Source organism: Trichechus manatus, unplaced genomic scaffold (assembly GCF_000243295.1).
Source record: "Trichechus manatus latirostris isolate Lorelei unplaced genomic scaffold, TriManLat1.0 scaffold00052, whole genome shotgun sequence".
Lineage (NCBI taxonomy): Eukaryota > Metazoa > Chordata > Mammalia > Sirenia > Trichechidae > Trichechus > Trichechus manatus.
The window spans coordinates 11,019,575-11,040,379 of record NW_004443988.1 but is presented as its reverse complement, the minus strand read 5'-3'; the positions used below and the strand labels follow the sequence as shown (position 1 = coordinate 11,040,379).

General features: G+C 41.5%; 1 protein-coding gene across 1 annotated transcript in view; it reads left to right on the top strand.

The window, feature by feature from the left end:
• Positions 1-1,898: 1,898 nt before the first annotated feature.
• Positions 1,899-20,805, top strand: part of ALK (ALK receptor tyrosine kinase) — a 1,033,821-nt gene continuing 1,014,914 nt past the window's right edge. Inside the window, exon 1 of the mRNA XM_004377648.3 lies at positions 1,899-3,017. Coding sequence (XP_004377705.1) covers positions 2,339-3,017 — 679 coding nt within the window. The 5' untranslated portion in view covers positions 1,899-2,338. The remainder of the gene's footprint in view (positions 3,018-20,805) is intronic.

Sequence of the window (20,805 nt, the reverse complement as noted above, 5' to 3'; positions counted from 1 at the left end):
TTAAGCCAGTTGCCAAACATAGAGCCGTAAGCAAGTCATTCCAAGAATTGATATTCCTTTGTTATTAGATCTTCCAGTTGCCAAAAGTCAATGCCACGATGCTGGGAAAAACCCTGCTGGGAGAGCAGAGACTCTGCTTGGCGGCCACCTCTTGTGGGGCCCTGATCAAGTCACTGTCCCCCTCTGGAGCTCAGTCATTCTATGAGGAAGCTCCTCTACTGCCTGCCAGGCTGTGAACTCCTGGAAGAAGGATCTTGCCTTATTTTGAGCTCTGACAGTTAGTACCATGCCTGGAATGAACCTTTGTGAAGAATGGAGGGGTTTGTGTGAACCAGATTGTAGTCTTGCCTGTGGTTCTATTGAACCTCTTGTTATAAACATAGCCATTGTTTCTGTTCTGTGTTGGCAGCTTGGGATAGACCGAGGGAAAGAGATCAGAAGTATTTCTGGTAGGCCAAAAAGTCTGAGATTCCGAACTCTCACTCCCAAGGCTGTGAGAGTACCTAGCCTTTCCTCCTTCCAGCGAAATCGGCCCTAGATCTTCTTTGAGGGGATTCGGAAGAGTGTGGCGGATCTGTTCACCAAGGGGTATGGGAGAGCAGTGGTTAAGAGAACATGAGCGAGGGACTGGGAGCCACACATGGCCCTGTGACTCAGGGAAAATCAATGAAGTTCACTGCCACTCAGTCTTCTCATCTGTAAAGCAGGAATTAAAAATATTTACCTTGCAGGGACTAGAAGAGGTGGCACATGTTCCGGCACCATTGCGAGAAAACGGGGGTGGGGGGGGCGAGGGGGAGCGGCTGACTTAAGGTCTGAAATTTATTTGTTGTAACTGAAGAATAACTGTGACACCCGCGAGACCCCCTCAGCCCCCCCCCCCATCTCCTCAATCTGCAGACCTTTCCTGTGTGGATGATGGGACCGCCAGGTTCCAGGAATGCATTCAAACAATGGAAGGGTCAGAGAAGATTCTGTCTCAGAGCCCTAATCCAGCTGTTGTTGGATTTGGCAGTGTCACGCAGTCACCCCCTCCCCCTCTCCCTTCTGTTTGCTTCCAGTTTTATTCCAGAACCTGCTTTTTCGAAGACGGACCCGTTTAATCTCCCAAACGCATAATTAGGGAGAGTGCTTGATCGCAAAGGCCTTTCCCAGTCCTGCCGTTTGTCCAAATCACGCCCTTGACTGTTCACACATCAGAGAAATAGGGCAGGGAATCTGGAGGAAGAAAAGGAAGGAGGGAGGCGAAAGGGAGGAAGGGAGCGAGGAAGGGAGGGGCGGCCTCTGTGCTTTTCTCAATGAGTACTAAAGATTTGCATAGGGGCTGGGCTGGCCGTGCCATTGGCTGACGGGCGCGGACGGGGCGGGGCGGGCTGGCGCGGGCCGAGCAGTGGCGCTGAGTTGGCCAGCGAGACCCGCCCCCGCCCCGGCCCCGCCCCCTCCAGGCGCGCGCTCGCGGCCCAGCCAGCTGCAAGTGGCGGGCAACCAGGCAGATGCGATCCAGCGGCTCCTGGGGCGGCAGCGGCTGTGGCTGCTGACACCTCCCGCTACCCCTTTCCTGAGGGTCTCTGGGCATCGAGGCGCCTTCTGGCCGCCTTCTGGCCGGCCACCCAAAGCCGCGGGGACTGACGATGGGTGAGGAGGGGGCAGCAAGATTTCGAGCTCCCTTGGGTTGAATGCTTGCACTCGGTTGCTGCCGCCGGGGCCGCCTAGGTGCGAACTCCGAGGAGCCAAGAGCAAGGACGCTGCAAACTTGCGCGGCCGCGACCCGATCCTCGGCCCCGCAGTGCTAGGGCTCCCATTCAAGTCCAGAAGTTCAGTGGGCCGTGCAGTCCGAAGGCTTACTGCTGCGGAAGGTCGGATGAGGGTGAGCTAGAAGGCAGCTTTGCCCTCGATTCCCCTTCTCAGTCCGGAAAGTTGCGGAGGATTAGAAGCCAGCAAGAGAGAGGACAGACCCCAGTTCCGGCCGCGGGGGGCAGGAGAGTACGGTACCCAGTTGCCGCCTTCCTTCAACCTTAGTAGTTTCTCTCATTCTGGAGCGCAGCGAGCGACAGACGGGGGCGCGGCATAGAGTCCCAGTTGCTGAGCTCAGCGCGCTTCATGGTCTCTGGAACCCCCTCTGAGCTGCCAGCCCCGTTCCCCTCCGATTCCTGGCGCATCCTTGGAGTTGGGGAAAAGTGAGAGGGTCGAGTGCACCCCAGTCCCTCAGAGATCAGGTGGAAGAAGCCGTTCAGGACCAAGGACCGTTCTGAGCCCCTTCCCACTTGGGAGGAAGTGAAGAACGAGTCTGGGCCGTGGAGAGTCGGGAGACAAATACAAACAACTCTCTTCTGCCGCGATGGGAGGCATTGGGCTCCTGTGGCTGCTCTTGCCGCTGCAGCTGCTGTTAGCGGCCGCCTCCAGCTCAGGGTCCGGGACTAGCCAGCGCGCGGGCTCACTCGCCGCCGGCGGGCTGCCACTGCAGCCCCGGGAGCCGCTCAGCTACTCTCGCCTGCAGAGGAAGAGCCTGTCTGTGGACTTCGTTGTGCCCTCGCTTTTCTGCGTGTACGCCCGAGACCTGCTGCTGCCTCCGTCTTTCCCCTCAGAATTGAGGGCTGGACGGCCTGAGGCGCGCGGCTCGCTGGCTCTAGACTGTGCCCCTCTACTTAGGCTTCTGGGGCGGCAGCCCGGGGTCTCCTGGACCACAGGCTCCAGCTCCCCAGCCCCGGCCCGGACACTGTCCAGGGTGCTGAAGGGCGGCTCGGTGCGTAAGCTCCGGCGCGCCAAGCAGCTGGTGCTAGAGCTGGGCGAGGAGGCAATTATTGAGGGCTGCGTGGGGCTTCCAGAGGAGGCGGCTGCGGGATTGCTCCAGTTCAACCTCAGCGAGCTGTTCAGCTGGTGGTTTCTCCACGGCGAAGGGCGGCTGCGGATCCGCCTGATGCCCGAGAAGAAGGCGTCGGAAGTGGGCAGAGAAGGAAGACTGTCCGCGGCGATCCGCGCCTCCCAGCCCCGCCTTCTCTTTCAGATCATCTGGACCGGTGAGCTGCCCCCGCTTGAGCATGCTGGGATTTGGCTTTTTAGTCACATCTATTTGCAATTACTATTAACTAATCGCCCTTTCCAAAATCCTAGCCTTTGGTTCTCAACACTCTTTCCTCCTTCCACAAACATCTTTCCCCAGTTCCACCATATTTTCTTATTTTCTCTCTGAACGTCGTCACTTCCCAAAGGCCTTCCTTTCTCTTTAGAAACCAAGTTGGAAGAAAAGTTTCTTGCTCTTGGAAGAATGCCTCATTCTACTGACTTGCACATGGTCAGAGCCAAAATTGGATGCCCTTCCTCTTGGGCCCCTGGGACGGTTGACATACTCCTATTAGTTCTGGGTTCCAAGCTTAGCTCTTTATCTCAAAACTATTGCCCTTCTTCCTTCCCCTTTGTTCCCCTTCCTGCCACCACAGATTTTGGGAATGCAGTACACTTTCTCAGAGAATACAGAATTCCTGGCCATATTATTGAATCCTGCCCAACTGTCCCCCCAAATGTTGGCTTTCCCAAGGGTTACCTTTTCTTTATTAATTCATTGTCCCACTCCCCTGCCTACTGTCTGCTCTTAAACTCTTGTTGTTTCTCTCAGATGTCATTGGGAGAGCCTCAGAGGAACTAAGGGGTTGGGACAAGGGGGAGATGTGCAGAGACAGAGGAAAGTTGCCAAGATTGTCTTGCTTTGGGAGAGTTATGTGGACCAGGGAGAGGCAATAGTTATTTTCTCCAGACTTTCTTTCCCTGCCTTCCTCTTTTCCTTCATATTCTCAGCTTAAACATCTGCAGCGGCAGCTCTCGATGACAGTCTCTGGCAGGCCTGTTTCACTGCAGATCTCTCTGCTGAAGACTCCTGAAATGAGGTTTCTGTTTCATTATTCCCTCATTTTCTTCCCATGCTTATGGAGCTGGGGGAGTTGGTGCAAGCACTTACTTCTAACTCTTCCCAGAGTATCCTTTGACTGGAAAAATCAGGTGGTTTTGAATGGATGTTTCTCTCGTAAGATCACTGGGGAAGGACTTGTGAATAAAATTATACAATGTAAATGAATGAGAAAAGCAAAAAAGAGAAATCATGGCTTTTAAAAGCCTGCACTAATTGCATTGAGCAAACCCAGTTTCTTTTCTACCATTAAAAAAGGCCCATTGTAGAGCTACAAGTATCTCACATGCTTGTCCTGACTCACAAACAGACTCCACCCACCCCCACACCCAGTGCTCTGGTGCAGCAGGGATATTCAGAAGCTGAGGTTTCACAGTCATTGCACAGAAAACATAGTGGCATGTGGTCTCTAAGGAAAACAGTATGGATGCATATTTCACCATTAGCATTAATGACATTCGCACCTAAACACTTTGGTGTCCAGTGCTGGAATTTATGTAGTCCATAGTAAGAAACAAGGTCTAATGAGTTCGATAGTTCCTTTATGGATTGAGATGGGAGACCAATACTTTTGTCTTACCAAAGATAGCTTGGTAAAGAACAGCTAGGCTTTAATGTCATTGTGGCTGCCATGGTTTATAATACAATGTTCTCTTTTAGTGCCCAGTGTTTTTGTAATGGGTATAAAAATTACTTATCTGAAAATATAGATTTCCTTCCACTATCATGTCTATGAGTATCTCTGGAACTTCCCCATCACCTCTTGTTAAATGACCAAAGGCCCCAGCAGCCTATATCAACTGTGGCCAGATGCTGGTGAAAGGCAAAAGGGGCTCTTTCTGCAACTCCAAACTTGCTTACAATAAACAGGCAGGCTCTGCATGAAGCTATCAGAGGGTGTCTCTGAAGAGTCACACACTTAATGCATTTGAAGAATATACTCCAGTCAAGTCTTAGATTAGGAGTTGGAGCAGCTGAGTGGGGGAGTTTCATGTAGGAAGGAGTGCACTCCAAGAGCTGCTCTGCTACTGGCAGTAGGGAAGCATTGTGATCATCCCAAGCCCTCCCTCAGCAGCACAGTTTATTTGGCAGCTGGACCAAGCCCTTGCACATCATTCGACACATCTAGCAAGGCTGGTTGCAGAAAGAGCCAGGATTCTGCCATTGAAAGGCTGGAAATTTTGGCGAAGTGTTTTTCAACAGGATTGGGATCAAATTATTTGATGAGATGAAATAAGACACTAAGTGTAACTAGATGAGCTCCCCATGACCTCTAGAGAGACAAGCAGCTTACTGAAAAGCACTTTGGGTCTTGTGGTGATCACACTTGGAACAGGCTGGACTTCCCTGTCTCTGAGGACATATGCTGTCTGCAGTTAGGCAGCTGGCCATGCAAGACTGGTCTATTGCCTTACCACCACCACCCCAACCTTATCCAGATATTGTCTTCACTGCAGACTTCCCCATAAAGTGGCCACACCCTGTTGTATCATGTTTCTTGTTTCAGGAAACATATATCATTGTGATCCTATTAATTTTCTTATACGAAAATTCAAGCTTAGGTCTTGCCAGTTGGATTGATTTTTCTATTTATCATGTTTAGGAAAATGGATTTATTCTCTTTATATAGGCCCTGATTTATAGAAAAGATATTTAACTCTTCTGTGACATGGGATCTTCAGTTATACAAAGGGAAGGTGAGCACAATGTAGCTCATTTTCCCCTGTTTCTGCCCAATTTACTGGTGGTCTGGCATAGAAGTGCATGATCATGCTGATGGGGCTATTTGTAGGGAGGGGAGTGGAAGAGATAGTTTTTCTGCCATCCCTTGTGGTGAGGAGCCCGGGGAAGGCTGAAGATAACTTCCTAAACCTGAGCAGGACCATGACTAGGGATGTGGTAAAAATGAAAAGCCCTTGGTTAGGACAGATCAGTACCTTTGTATTGCATGTGGTTTGGGCTCTCTGAGAGGACAAAAGGATGCCTAAGAGGCATTATAATACATGACATGCTAATGATTTTTCTTTGTGAGTTGCTTTGAATTCATAAATGGGATCAGTGTGTCAAAGTCTGAGGCAGTTCCCCAAAGTATCCATTCATGGTGAAGAGGTAGAGAGAGGCAGTTTCTAGGGCTGAACGAATGGAGATACACCCTCCTTGGACTGCTCAAATCACAAGAAATACATCTGTCTTGAGGTTAGCACATTGCCTACATCTCCAGTTTGTACTCCATTTTGAAGGTGTTTTGAGATCTTACTTCTCCTATCCCCCAGGCACAGGTCTGGAGGATGATGAACTGTGGGATAGGAAGGCCTCTTTGCTTGTAAGCATGCCCCTTCTCTGCTCCAAGAAGAGGGATATATGGCTTTGGGCTTTACGTGTACTATACAGAAGCCTGAGCTATTTAGAATAGATGTATGCAATGCAGTACACCTGACCCTTGACCTCACATATCTGTCAGTCCCTTCTCATTTCATTTCTGGAGAGAGCAGGGAGAGCAAGGGAAGACAGAGGGAAATTGGAGCTCCCAGGAGGGATATCAGTTATTGGAGGTGAATTGGGAGAGTTGGAACTAGTCCAAAGAAGAAGAGAAAGCTGATTTAAGAGTTGAAGGGACTGATTTATGATGAAAGATGAAAATAATTAAATGTATATGGCTGGGCTAAGTGGTGATGGAGAGAAAGCCATGGTAACAATCTACAAATCTCTCAAGAGGGAGAGTGGCAGTGAAGGAGAGGGGTTATTTAGTGTGGCCCATGGAAGTAATAGGATGAGACTTGCAGAAGGAAACTTTAGGTTGGATATCAGGAAAACCTTCTTATTTTCAGAAATTGATATTCCTCTGACTATGGAAAGGAATTCCAAGGGAGCAGGGAGTAAGGTGAGATGTGGGTCAGACAAGCCACTACATTCATAATTAATCAGTTATGTGTTTTCAAATGTTGAGAAGATACAACTGACAGAAGAGCTGGGATGGGGAATGACAGCAGGAATCAGGATCTTTTGAGATATAATTCCTGAGAGGCTTTGGGCATTGATGTTTCCAGGGGAAAAGAAAAGATCTGCGTATTATCTTTGAAGGTGGTGGGAAGAGCTTACAAGAAGATTGTTAGTGAAAAAAAAATTTTGAAATTACTATGTTTTCTCTCCCCCACCCACCCAAATACTTTTATTAAACACATAATATTTCTCTGGGTTGCTTTATGTCTTTGTATATCCAATGGGGAGGCAAACTTACCAGAGCATTACACATCTAAGACACATCTATAGGCATGTGTAGCATTGAATCATGGGGTAAGTTCTAGATTGATTAATTCTAGATTTGACAGACACCTGCTGCCTGCCTGAAAACACTTTGAAATGATGAGAATGGATACTGATATTTGAAAGAAGAACTTCATTCACATCCAATTGAACATTTCACAAATTTACAGAAGAAAAATAAGATCCAAGTGGGGTTTGGGTGTGTGGTGTTCAGTATGGAAGGAGAGCATTACCATTAATGAAAATAAATGTCTCCATAAAAAAATCGGTCTGCTGAAGGTTAGGAGGGACTGTACTGTGGGTGGGAAGAGAAGAGAGTGAGTGGTGGGTCTGCAGAAGCTGAGATGCCCTGCTGTCCTTAGGATTACTGCCAGATAACCTCACTTCATAGGAATTTGCCCAGTCTGACTTGTAAAGGACATTTTGCCTTTATAACCATTATTAGTGTTCTATTACAGTTGTATGGGACTTTACAATTTATAAAGCACTCTCACATTTATTATTTTTATCAGTACTATACAGTAAGTAAGCAGTGAAGTGTTTGATTTATTTTACAGATGGATTAACTGGAATCCAGATGTTTGATAACCTAGAAACTTTCATTTATGTATTGAGAGGTTAAGAGATGCCAGATGCTGTCGTAGGTACTGACTAGGACTGCAGTTCTCCTCGCCTTCAAATTACGGCTCTTTCCACTAAGGGAATCATTTCAAGGTGCAGATTACAACCAACCAGCTTTTAAATAGATACAAACTTCACATTATCTTTGTCAAAAGGCCATCCAACAAATATTTGGTGAGCAGTAGCCATGGCCTTGGAAAAGTTCCGAACATCTTTGAGGCCCAGATTCATCATGAGAAAAATGGAGATAGTAATAATTTCTATTTCAGGGTGTTATTATGAAGATTAAATGCTGAATCTACTGCATGACACATAATAAAGTGTTCCATTAATATGAACCATTATGTGTTTTTCTAGCAGCAGCAATATCCAAGATCTCTGGGCATGGTTAAGCAGGTTATATAGTCTACAACTCCAAGGGTTCCATATACATTTTAGTCTATGTGAATGGTGCCATAAGGAGTCACGCAGTCCATATATGTGTCCATATGCATTAACCCTTACAGCAGCAATTAGAATACTGTGGGTTCCTCATGCAGCTAACTTCTAACTTCCAAGAGATGATAGGTTGATCAATGGAAATGATGAGTGTGACCAGGGTCGTAGTTTCTATTGTCATACAATAGGAGGCCTGTCTTTCCCAGAAATGTGGATGAGAAGGAGGATTGAGGTGTGGTATTTACTTCATTTCTATCAACTAGTATTCTCTTGTAGGTCTTTTGATCTTGTATTCAGTCCAAAGATTCAAACACCATACTCACAATCCAATTTTTTTTTTTCCTACAGAAAGAAGCCAAACCTTGACTTTACGAAAGTGTGAAAGCTAATACTGGGGAAGAATGAGATAGAAGCATTATAGAAGAGTAGTTTTCAGATGGTGGATCTTCCTTAACTGAGAGTTATCTGTTGTCTTAGTCATCTAGCACTGTTATAACAGAAATACCACAAGTAGATGGCTTTAACAAAGAGAATTTTATTCTCTCACGGTCTAGGAGGCTAGAGGTACAAATTCAGGGTGCCAGCTCCAGGCGAAGGCTTTCTCTGTCTGTCGGCTGTAGAAGGAGGTCCTTGTCATCAATCTTCTCCTGGACTAGGTGCTTCTCTGTGCAGGAACCCCAGGTTCAAAGGATGTGCTCTGCTCCTGGCACTGCTTTCTTGGTGATATAAGGTCCCCCTGTCTCTTTGCTCACTTCTCTCTTTTATATCTCAAAAGAGATTTGCTGAAACTGTAGATTAATCTTGTAGATTGAGTCTACATAACTGCCACTAATCCCATCTCACTAACATCGTAGAGATAGGATTTACCACACACAGGAAAATCACATCAGATGACAAAATGGTGGACAATCACACAATACCGGGAATTATGACGTAGCCAAGTTGACAGATATTTTTGGGGGCAAAATTCAATCCATGACATCTGTCCAATTCAAGTCCCTCCATGCCCAGAGAGGTGCTGGTCTACTGGCCTCTAGTAACTGTTTTATTGTAATTAGCTGAAGCTGTGCTCTTCCCTTACGTTTCCAGTCTTCACTAGTCATTGTCAATGGAGGGCATGGAGAGAAATAGAAAGTACCAACTGGGTAATTGGTATGAGCCCATTAACAGCAGCTACAGCTTTGAGATTCCATGGAGACATGTAACCCAGGGACTTGAGTAAGAAGCTGCCTCAGGAAAATGCCTCAACCTAAAAGAGGCTGTTAAGCATCCACACAGCATTTTGTAGGTAGTGGTTTTTATGAACTATTGCTGAGTCATTACTTTCAAAGGCTGCACATGATTATCAACCCTGCTTGGGAGAGGATGAAATATAGGGAGTGTTGGAGGATGGTTGTAGGTACAGGGGTCACAAGTAGAGAGTTGAGAATAAAGCTATCCAAGAGTCCAATGGTTGCCTTCTTCCCTAGAACCATTGTGCTGTCCTCCGGTCTAGGGTGAGGTCAATGTTTCTTAACCTACTGATGACCTGGGTTCTTTCACACAAGCCAAGTTGTGAGCAGGGAGACAATAAAAGAGTGTTGTCCTGGTGGTGAGGGAGGGACATAGTGGGAGGGATCCCAGTATCCTATTTGGTGAGCTGGATTTCTAGGAAGAACTTTTTTTTTTTTTTTTTCTGTAAATTTTGTGATGGACTTTCTAGCTTGGCTGTTTTGAGCTTGGGTCTCTCCCCAGGGAAATTCCATCAGGTTCACTTGGTGATATAATGTAGGCATTCCAGAAAGTGGGAGGCCTCAGAATAGGGCAGGAGGAGAGCTCCCTTGGGGATAGATATACCAACCACTTGGTTAACTAAGTCTTTGTTCCTTATATTTCTGGCTAAGTAACATCAGGTACATGGAGAGGTAGGCAGCTCTTCCCTGGAGTAAGAGAAAGGCTAAAAGGGAGGTATGAAAAAATCATGAGCTCAGAGGACAAAGAAAACCTGGGCAGACTTAAAAGAAATTAGGAAATTAGTCAAAGGAAGTAAACAGGCAAATTTAAACCATTGAATAGTTTTTCTTTTCTTTCTATTTAACTTCTATTGATTTTTCATTGAAATATGGGCTAATGAGTGTAGATATGGACAGAAAATTAAAGTAAGTATTCTGTGGTGGAAGGAATAGTAGATTAGGAGCTAGAAGACTTAGATTCTATTCTGGTGTTTGCTTTTTATTAGCTTTGAAGCCTTGGGCTCCCTTAAACTCACTGAGACTCTGGGCCTTTGTTCCTAAAGGAGATAGTATAGACCTGTCTTGGTGACTTCATGGAGTTGTTATGAACATTATATGAGATAACCTATGTGGAAAGCTCCAGTCTGAATTATTCAGAAATGAATACATAAGGCAGGACAAAATGAATCCACAAGATAATAAACATGCTGGGATTCTGCTTCATCTATTCACAGTGTTAGGACCAGCGGTACAGTCCCAGATTTTGAGGCAGGCCTTACCTTGACCCAACAGCACTGAAAAGGTACTGTGTGACCCCTCCCCAGGGTTTCTCAAAATGAGGTCTTTGCATTGAAATAGTCTTACCCAACTCCAGAACTTGCTGCAAAAAGATCTCTGGTAGTGGGACACAGGAATATTCATTTTAACAACAGAAAATGGTTGTTTTAAATCGAAGGAAGACAAATACAATAAAATGCATTGAGCACATTAATCTGTTGTACAGCTCGATGATAATTTACACAAGTAAAATTCATATAATCACCACCAAGATAAAGATACAGAACCTTTCTAGCACCCTAGAATGTTCCCTCCTGCTTCTTTCTAGCCTGTATCCACCCCCACCCAACTCCTAGCCTAAGATAACCATTCTTCGCATTTCCATGTCATCGATTAGGTTTTCCTATTCTTGAATTTCATATAGATGGAATCATACCATGTGTATTCGTGTTGGAATTCTTTTACTCAACCTGATTTCTGTGAGAGTTATCAATGTTGTTGTGTGTTCCAGCAATATTTCTCTTTCTATCTTTTTAAAATTGCTGTGTTGTGTTCTTTTTGTATGAACATAACTTATTTATTTATCAATTTTTCTGTTTTTTTCCTCTATCAAGGAGTTGAGTTTATGGGAAATCAAAAATAGAAGAATCTGTTCCAAATAATGGATAGAATAAGTCACAGATCTGGGGTTAAAGCACAGTTCTACCATTTACTGGCCTGAGGCTATTTATTTTTTTCTTTCTGGCTTCAGTTTTCTTATTTGTAAAGTGAGAAAAATAATCCCAACTCCAAGGGTTATTGTGAGAATTAAATGGGAAAATGCATACAGTAGGCCCTGCCACATAGTTGGTGTTCAGTAAATGTTAGTTTTTCTTCCCAGCTCTTGATTATATTTTTTCCATTGGTGGCCAGAATATGCTTCAAAAACTCTCCCTGGAACAGGGAAGGGGTTATTTTACAAGTGAAGTCATTAACCAACAGACTGTAACAACCAAGTATCATGTACATTAAATTTAACTTAACTTTTCATTTTTAATAAAAACACAAATATTTCTTATATTCAGTTTTAAAAATTAAAAAAGAAAATGAACTATTCAATGAATCAATTAAATTAAAAAAGACATATTCAGCTCAGTTAAAAGGGAGAGAATAAAGTGTAAAGGCGGGCAGAAAAAGATGGACAGAAACACAACCATAGATTCTTCCATTTTTGATTTCCCATAAACTCAACTCCTTGATACAGAAAAAAAAAACAAAACAGGAAAATTGATAAGTAAATGAAGTTATGTTTATACAAAAAAACAGAAACATATTTAGATAAGGGGGGGGCAGAAATGACTGAGATGACAGAGATGTGAATGGAGAAACTGAGAGGGGAATGTGCAAGAAGAAGCAACCCAGGAAAACAGAAAGAAGGAATTATCTGCTGGACACTGAGATGCATAGACACAGAAAAATATGAGAGTCATTATGAGCATTATATGAGATATAAACAATAGAATTGTTCAACAATGAGAGAAAGAGAATGAGGCAGTGGGGGAGTTGTGGAGGGAGGGAGAGAGGGGGAGAGAGAGGGAGAGAGGGGGAGAGAGAGAGAGAAATCAGAAAGATTTAAGGGTTTGGGGGGCCGTCTTGGCCTTATCTGAGTTGCTGTGGAATGCTGTGCTGTCTTCCATGACCATGGCCATATGTAGGAGCTGTACATCTTGGTGGCTCTCCTCATCCTTCATTCTGATACAGGCCAAATTAAGAAGTGGTCAAGGAATTCCCACCCCTTCTGTAGAGGGTACTCAGGAGTCATCCAGTCTATCCCCTGATTTCAAGAAAAAGGACAAAATTGATTATTCTTGGCCTGGCAGGATTCTGACCTGGTGTCAAAATCTGTACTCTGAATCTATGGCCAACATTATATGATTGCTTTTTTTTTTTCTGACTTTATTGAAGTATAATTCACATACAGTGAAATAGGCCCATTTTAAGTGTACAGTTTGATTCACTTTGATAAATGTATACACCTGTGTAACCACCACCCGAGTTAGGATATAGTACATTTCTGTCAACCTCCAAAAATCCTTCAAGACCTTTTGTAACGAACCCCTGCAGTTCCTGCCCCAGGCAACTTCTGATTTGATTTCTATTCCAATAGATTAGTTTTGTCTGTTCTAGAGATTCATATAAATAGAATCAAACAAGATCTTCTCTTTTGTGTCTAGCTTCTTTCACTTAAAATATTACTTATGAGATTTATTTTGTTTTTATATGTATCAGTAGTTTCTCTTTATTACTGAATAGTATTTCCATTGTATGAATATACCATGATTTGTTTATCCATTCATCTGGTGATGGATATTTGGGTAGTTTCCAGTTTGGGATTCTTATAAATGTAGCTGTTATGAATATTTTGTGTACAAGTTATTATGTGGACATATGTTGCCAATTGTCTTAAATATACTATGGAAAATTTAAGTCATAATAGTAAATGTATGTTTAACTTTGTAAGAAACTGCCAAAGTGATTTTCAAAGTAGTTGTAGCATTTTACATTCCCACCAGTAATATATGAGAGTTCTCCTTGCTGCACATTCTTGAGAGTACTTGAAATTTTCAACATGTGGTTTTAATTTCAATTTCTTTTATATTGGTTATCTAATATTCCATAAAAATCACCCTAATACTTAGTGACCCTTAATACAATGATAATTTGTTATCTTTCATGGTTTCTATGAGTTAAGAATTTGGGAATAGCTTGGCTGGGTAATTTTTGCTTGGAGTCTCTCATGAGATAGCAGTCAGATATCAGCAAGGCTGCAGTCATTTTTTTTTTTTTTAATTACAGTGAAAATATACATAGCAAAACATATGCCATCTCAACAATTTCTACATATACAAATTAGTGACATTGTCTACATTCTTCAAGTTGTTCAACCGTTCTCTCCTTTTCCAAATCATTCCACCACCATTAACATAAACTCAACGCCCTCTAAGCAAAAGCAAAAACTTCCCCTTTTCCTCATCTATCCTATGCTTGACAATCACTAATAATTTTTGTTTTCTGTGTATTTGCTTATTTCTTGTAAGTGAGACCATATAGTATTTGTTCTTTTGTGACTGACTTATTTCGCTCAGCATGAGGTTTTCAAGGTTCAGCCATGTTGTGGCATGCATCAGGACTTCATTTCTCTTTGAGGCTGAGTAAACATATTATTTGAATATGTGTTAGTATTTTAGTTTTAATTTATCTATTGTTTTTTTTGTCTGTATCTCTTTATATATACACCTGACCTTTCAGTCTATGTAGAGTTAATATTTTACCACTTCAAATAAAATATAGAAGCCTTACAACCATAGAGATTCCTTTATCCTCCCTGCTCTGTGTTATAGTTGTCATATCATAGCTACATAATTGAAAACCATACCAGACAGATTTATATTTATTTTTCGTGCTCAGAAGTAATACATATTTGAAATAATTTATTAGTCCTTTGTATTTACTTAGATATATGCCATTTCTCTTGGTCTTCCTTCTTTCCTGAAGTTCCATTATTCCCTATTTTATTATTTTCTTTCAACCTGAAGAATTTCTTTTTGCATTTCTTTTAGAACAGCTCTGTTGGCAACACATTCTCTCAGTTTTTCTTCATCATTCTGAAGAAAACTGACAGAATGTCCTTATTTCACCTTCATTTCTTTTTTTTTTTTACATTTTTGTTTTAAATGAAGTTTACATTTCAAGTTAGTCTCCCATACAAAAATTTATGCATACATTGTTATGTGACCCTAATTTATTCTATTTTTATTTTAATAATACAGAAGTCTAAAGTATAGACAATGACTATCAGCACATACCACATATCCCTTCTAGTTGCATCTTTCAGTGGTGACCATTTTCAAAATCTTGGTGTGCTTCTTTCCTGAATATGTGCTATGCTTAAAATATACTTATGTAGATCCTTTGTATTAGGGTATATTTGTGTGCAAGTGTGTGCATGTTTATGTGAACACACATATGACCATAATCTTGAGAACTCTTTTTTAAAAAATATTTTATTATATTCTGGTGAAAGTGTGCATAGCAAAATATTTTCCCATTCAACATTTTCTGCACATATTGCTCAGTGATATTGGTAGCAATCTTCACATTGTGTTACCATTCTCATTATTTCCATTCTAGTTGTTTCATTTCCAATAACCTAGTTTCCCTTTCTTCTCATCTACGCTTTAGAGTGTTTGTTGACCATTTGAAATCATAGATTCACCTTCATTTCTGAAGGATATATTTACTGGGTATAGAATTCCGGGCTGACAGTTTTTTTCTTTCACCACTTTAAGAGTGTTGTTTCTCTGCCGTTTATAGTGACAGAGGAGCAATCTGCCATCATCAGCATCATCCCCTATATGTAGCTGCTTTCAAGATATTTTTCTTTTTCTTTATCTTTCAGAAGTTTAATAAGTATGATGTGTCTATGCATGGTTTTATTAGACTTTATCCAGTTTGCAGTTTGTTGACATTCTTGAATTTTGTAATATGTAAGTTTATATTTCTCATCAAATTTGGAAATTTTCAGTCATTAATTCTTCAAATATCTTTTTTCTGCAGCAATATATTTCTCCTCTCCTCTGCAACTCCAATGACACAATTGTTAGACCTTTTGTATTGTTCCACCTGCTCCCAAGACTCTGTTATTTTTTTTCAATTTTTTTCCTCTGTTCTGAAGATTAGACAATTTCTATGATCTATTCTCAAGTATACTGACTCTTTCCTCAGTTGTCTCCATTCTGTTATAATTTTTATTTTAGATATTGTATCTCCCAGTTCTAAATTTTCCATTTTAAAAAAATAATTTCTATTTCTCTGCTGATAACTTATACTTCTCCATTCATTTTCTGGAGTGTTTACTTTTACCTCATGGAATATAGTTATAATAGCTTCTTTAAAGTCTTTGCCTGATAAGTCTATCATCTGGCTTATCTTATTGACATCTGTTGATTATCTTTTCTCTTAAGAATTGGTCACATTTTTCTGATTCCTTGTATAGTGAGTAATTTTAGATTGTTTATTGGAAAATTTGAACATTTTATCATTTAGTCTGACAATTGGGTGTGGTTTAAACCTTAGTTTCACCGCTTTTATGGCATGAGGGTTAGGCTGGTACTAGTTATTCCATCATGGATGGGAGTCTATAATCATGAATTTTGAGATTGCAGTCATATTGACTCCTGATACACCATATAAATCCCTATGGACGGTGCCCACCAAAAAGAAATTAGACAAAGGAGTATTTTTAATGGATATCTATAAGTTAGGGCTTTTGCCTGAGAAAATGCTTATTTATTTGTTCAGTACTTTTACTGAGCACTTACCAAGTTCAAAGGGAGACAATCTCTTTCTCCTAGGAAGAGTTCACAGAATAGTTGGGGAGAAATAGCAGACGAAGCATGCTAATAAATAACTAGGGTAAAAAATAGTGCTTAAATGCTGAATAATTGGTGCAAGTGGTTACAGTGGTTCCGTGGAGGCTTGGAGAGGCCAAGTCTTGCTGTGATGATTAGGGAAAGGTCCATTCTGTACTTTTAGGCCCCCAAATCTAGTGATAGGAGTGGTGGAGTTCCTCTGAGACAAGAAACTATAGCTCTGGGATTTTAAAAATAATAAGCTTATAGCCTTTTGACAGGGAGTCAGGTCAAAGGATATCTGCTGAAAATGATGATTTCCTTTTGGAATTGAGATTGAAATGAGTTAAGAAAAACTTCTAGAAAAGAGATGATTTGCGAACAATTTGACTTGGAAGTTGTTTGTCCCTTGCAAGTTGGAACAAGAGCACAAATGCTCAGAGGAGGAAAAACTGGTTAGAGAGAGGGAGAGAAGACAGAGAGAGAAATACTCGTTTGTGTGTGTGTGTGTGTGTGTGTGTGTGTGTATACCTCTGGCCAGAGGTCTAAAGGGTAATAGGAGGAGGGGGACGCTAGGTCAGATTCCCTGGTTGGAGTCAGGGGTGGCTTGTTGGATCTGGAATTTAGATTTGATACTGAAGACAGAAAATTATTTCTTGAGTCAGGGAAATGCATGTTGACTGCAGAGTGACTGCAGATTCTTCAGGAAATGTAATAATTATAGTGTGCATCCACTTGAAGATCAGGTTATCTGGTATGAAAAAAATATTGGACTGAGTGTGAATAGGTAAGAGGTCAAGGCTAAAGATATAGGTGTGGGAGTTATTTACATAGACCTGGTGGTTTAATTCTTGAAAGTAGATGGACTTTCCTAAGGAAGAAGAGAGAGGAAGGAAGGTCACATCTAGGCTTTAGGACAACTCATAATTAGACAGTGGAAGGGAGTCACTGACATTGCCAGAAAAAACAAAACAAAAAAACCTTTCTGACGAGTAGGAAGAGGCCTCAGGATTATGTGGTGTCATGGAAGCTAAGGGAGGCAGATGTTTCAAACATGGAGTAGAAAAGTTATTTTGTGTGGCCAAGAGCAATTCACCAGGTGGCATTACGGAGAGCAGGCATAGGTAGAAAGAGGTTGAAAGCGGGTACTGAATAAATATAAGTAAAACGTGTTAAAGTAGTGATTCAAGGAGTATATTTATGAAAGGAAGAAGAGAAAAGAAAGAGGATAAAATCTCAGTGATGTTAAAGGGCTCAGCAGAATGAAAATACATACTAAAGGTAGATGAAACTTCTTCAGGTTGAAAATCAGGAGAGAAAAAGCTAAAGAAAAAGGAAGTTTCAGTTTTCAGAAAGAATAATTGTGTAGAGAAACCACTCAGTCTCGGCATTGCAGGCTTTTATACAGTCTTAGATACAATTGCACTCAGGACCCCATCCACTTCAAGAATCTCTTCTTAATATAGACCTTATAAAATATTTCCTGGGAGGTGGAGACCACTGTTTTACAAGGCTGCTCTGTGCTTCCTGTACCGATCTGCTGGGAAAATATTTAGTACTGGTTGAATTCTACTTCTCTGTAACTTAATACTAATGGTAATAGTTTTATGAAGGTTACTTTATTTAATCCTCACTATAACACAGTGGCACAGTGGTTAGGAACTTGGCCACTAACTAAAAGGTTGGCAGTTTGAATCCATCAGCTGCTCCTTGGAAACCCTATGGGACAGTTCTACTCTGTCCTATAGGGTTGCTATGAGTCAGAATTGATTCGACGGCAACGGATTTTTTTTGGTTTTTGGTATAACACAGTAAGGTTGATTTTATTATTATTGACATATTACAGATAAAGAAACCTGCCAAGGTTATATAGCTAGTAGGTGAAGAATCTGGTTTTTGAATCCCAGCTTGTTTAACTCCACACCTATAATCTCGATGCTTTATTGTCCCTAAATTCTGAATTCAAGCGTTGTCCTCTTTCCAATATGAGGGTCCTTCAAATGTTTGAAGTCAGTTATTCCACATGCCTAGGAGTGGAGCCAGATGGCCCTTCATCTCCTGCTTCTTTTTCTCTTCTTCCCTCTTCTTTTTTTTTCAATTGCTAATCCAACACATGGTTATTGAGCACCTTTAGTATGTCAGATACCGTGCTAGGTGCTGGGTGCTGCAGATACAGCAATAAACAAAATAGACATGGGTGTTAACCTCATGGAGTTTACAGACTGAAGAAAGAGACACACTAAATGTGAAAATTAGCAACAAAATGTATAAGAAGAAGTGATGATGAGTGCTGCAAAGGAAATGAATCTCTCTAGCTCCCCCTGTCAGTCTTCTTCACAAACTGTGGCTTTCAATTCTTTCCTCCTGAAATCCTCTCCTCTTAAGGTGTAGCCCCCCCAAGGAGGACAAGATACTGCCAATGTGACCTAAGCATCCCAGAGCACAGTGGGGCTCTTGAGCTGGAAAAACTTACGTTACTACAGCCTGGAGGTAGCAATGGGCAGAACCACAGGCAGGGGTGACTGGAGAGAAGAAAATCAACTTCCTTCTCTGAGAGGAAAAGACAAATGTGCAGAGGACCAGGCTGAGGCAAAGCAAGGAGAGCCCAGGAGTGGGGCCAGATGGTCTCAATCTGTTCCATGAAGTATGACCAAAAGGTCATGCTAAATAGATCACGAAGCCATGCATCCCCTTCCATTCCACAGATCCCACCTTTCCCTTCATGCTCCAGCTCCCCTGAACCCACACATCTGCTTGACTAATGCAGCTGAGGGGAAACACTGAGGTTTACTAAATACGAATATCCCACTGTGGCGGCTGAGGTGGGAAACATGCAACAGGGAAAGGTTTCCCTCTCCCTCTCTCTCTCATAGTACTAGTCCCAATACCACAATTTGGAAGAATTTGGTTGGAGAAAAATGTCATGAGGCACAACTGCAGACTTGATACATCTGACCTTTCTTTTCTTCAGAACAATAAATGTCAAATAGCTTACAATGACAGCCCAGATGGCTACAGGTTATTTATGTGCTTAAATATTTAGGCAAGAAACACAGTTTGGACTTAACTCTAATTTACATGAAGATTCTGACCTATGCAAGTCATGAACACTTCAAAGGCAGAAATACAAGCAGTGATGTTTACATTTCAGAAAACAGCAAACGTGAAACATCAGAATAGAATGAAGTGGTAAATGATCCCTGATAGGTAATGGGAATGTTTGATAACATTAAAAAAAGTGATTTGCTACACAAAATTGTCTTTGCGTGTTTCATATCTGAGTATGGTATGGTATGGTGGCATTCCAGAGAAAGGCCCACAATAAATGCTCCTCCCTTCTTTGATTAAATTTTATATATTTTATATATGCATGTTTACTTATATGATTTATCCCCATTTCACTGAAGACATTTTATTGCTAAAACAGAAGGAGGGAGAATCATCTTGCCCCAGCTGTGTAAATCCTGATAGAAGTATAATCCTCCAGCTCGGAATGTAATTCTCTACTCAACCTCATACCTAATTATCATCAGTAGTGTTCCTTTCAGAGTAGAGGCTCTAAAAGGTGCGTTGTTTTTTTTAGAACTGTGAACATTAATTAATCCATTTTCTTCTGAAAAGAGACAGCATTGCATAGTGTTAAGAAAATAGATTCTGGATTTAGTTCTGGCTTTGGACCCATCTCCAGTTGTAAGTTCTTAAGCTAGTAAAGCAATAACTTTTCTGCTCTTGGCATTCTCATCTGTAAAATAAGGATTATTATAGTGTTTATAAGATTCTTATTAGGAGTAAAAGAGACAATTTTTATAAAGGGTTTAGTACAAAACCTGCACATGGTTAAAGCACTGAAAATATTATCCATTTTCATTTATTTTATTATTATTGCTATTAATAAAACTTTCCCCTTATTATTTTTGGTGGCTTCCCCTCCATATCGTCTTGGCTGGAACCTAATTATACTCAAAATTAGAGTTCATCTTATTAAAAAAAGTAATCCGATTAAACGAATGGAGAGAAGTCTCTTTATAGACATTGTGGACTAACACAACCTTATTTGTTCAAAGAGTTAAAGTTGTCCAAAAATCAACACTGTCCCGTCATGCATTACCTTAGGGCCCATATGGAGCCAGCAAGCCTTTTATTTATTTTTTTAGTGTCAAAGAATTTTACCTAACTCATGAAGGACATTTCTAAACTCTTAATATAGTCATTGCAAAATCTTATATTTTCAGAGCAAAAAAGTTCTTATTTCAATAATTAACTGTGAAGTTTGAAAAACTAAACTATGAGCGAGACAACCAAAGGAGTAGAGAAGTTCCTTACCAGGAGTCATAGGATTAGGTTTTCATTTTGGGATGTGCCAGGTTGTCTTGTTTGAACCTGGGCAAATCACGTAAACTTTCTGATCATAGTTTTGGTTATACCAAGTTAAATGGGTTCTAATCTACTATTCCTTATTAAAATTCTATGATTTTAACCTGAAGCATTACTGGGAAGGCATTATTTCTATACAAACAGTTGCAGGGTCAATTAGAATTTCACAGAGCAGTGATAAGAAATGATAACTGGGACTCCGGCAAGATGGCGGTCTAGGCAGAAGCACCACGCCGTCCCTCCACAACAAAGATCTGAAAAACTAAGCCAAACAGAGAATCAACAATCCTGAAACCCTAGAACATCAAATGAAGAGATAAAGAACTCA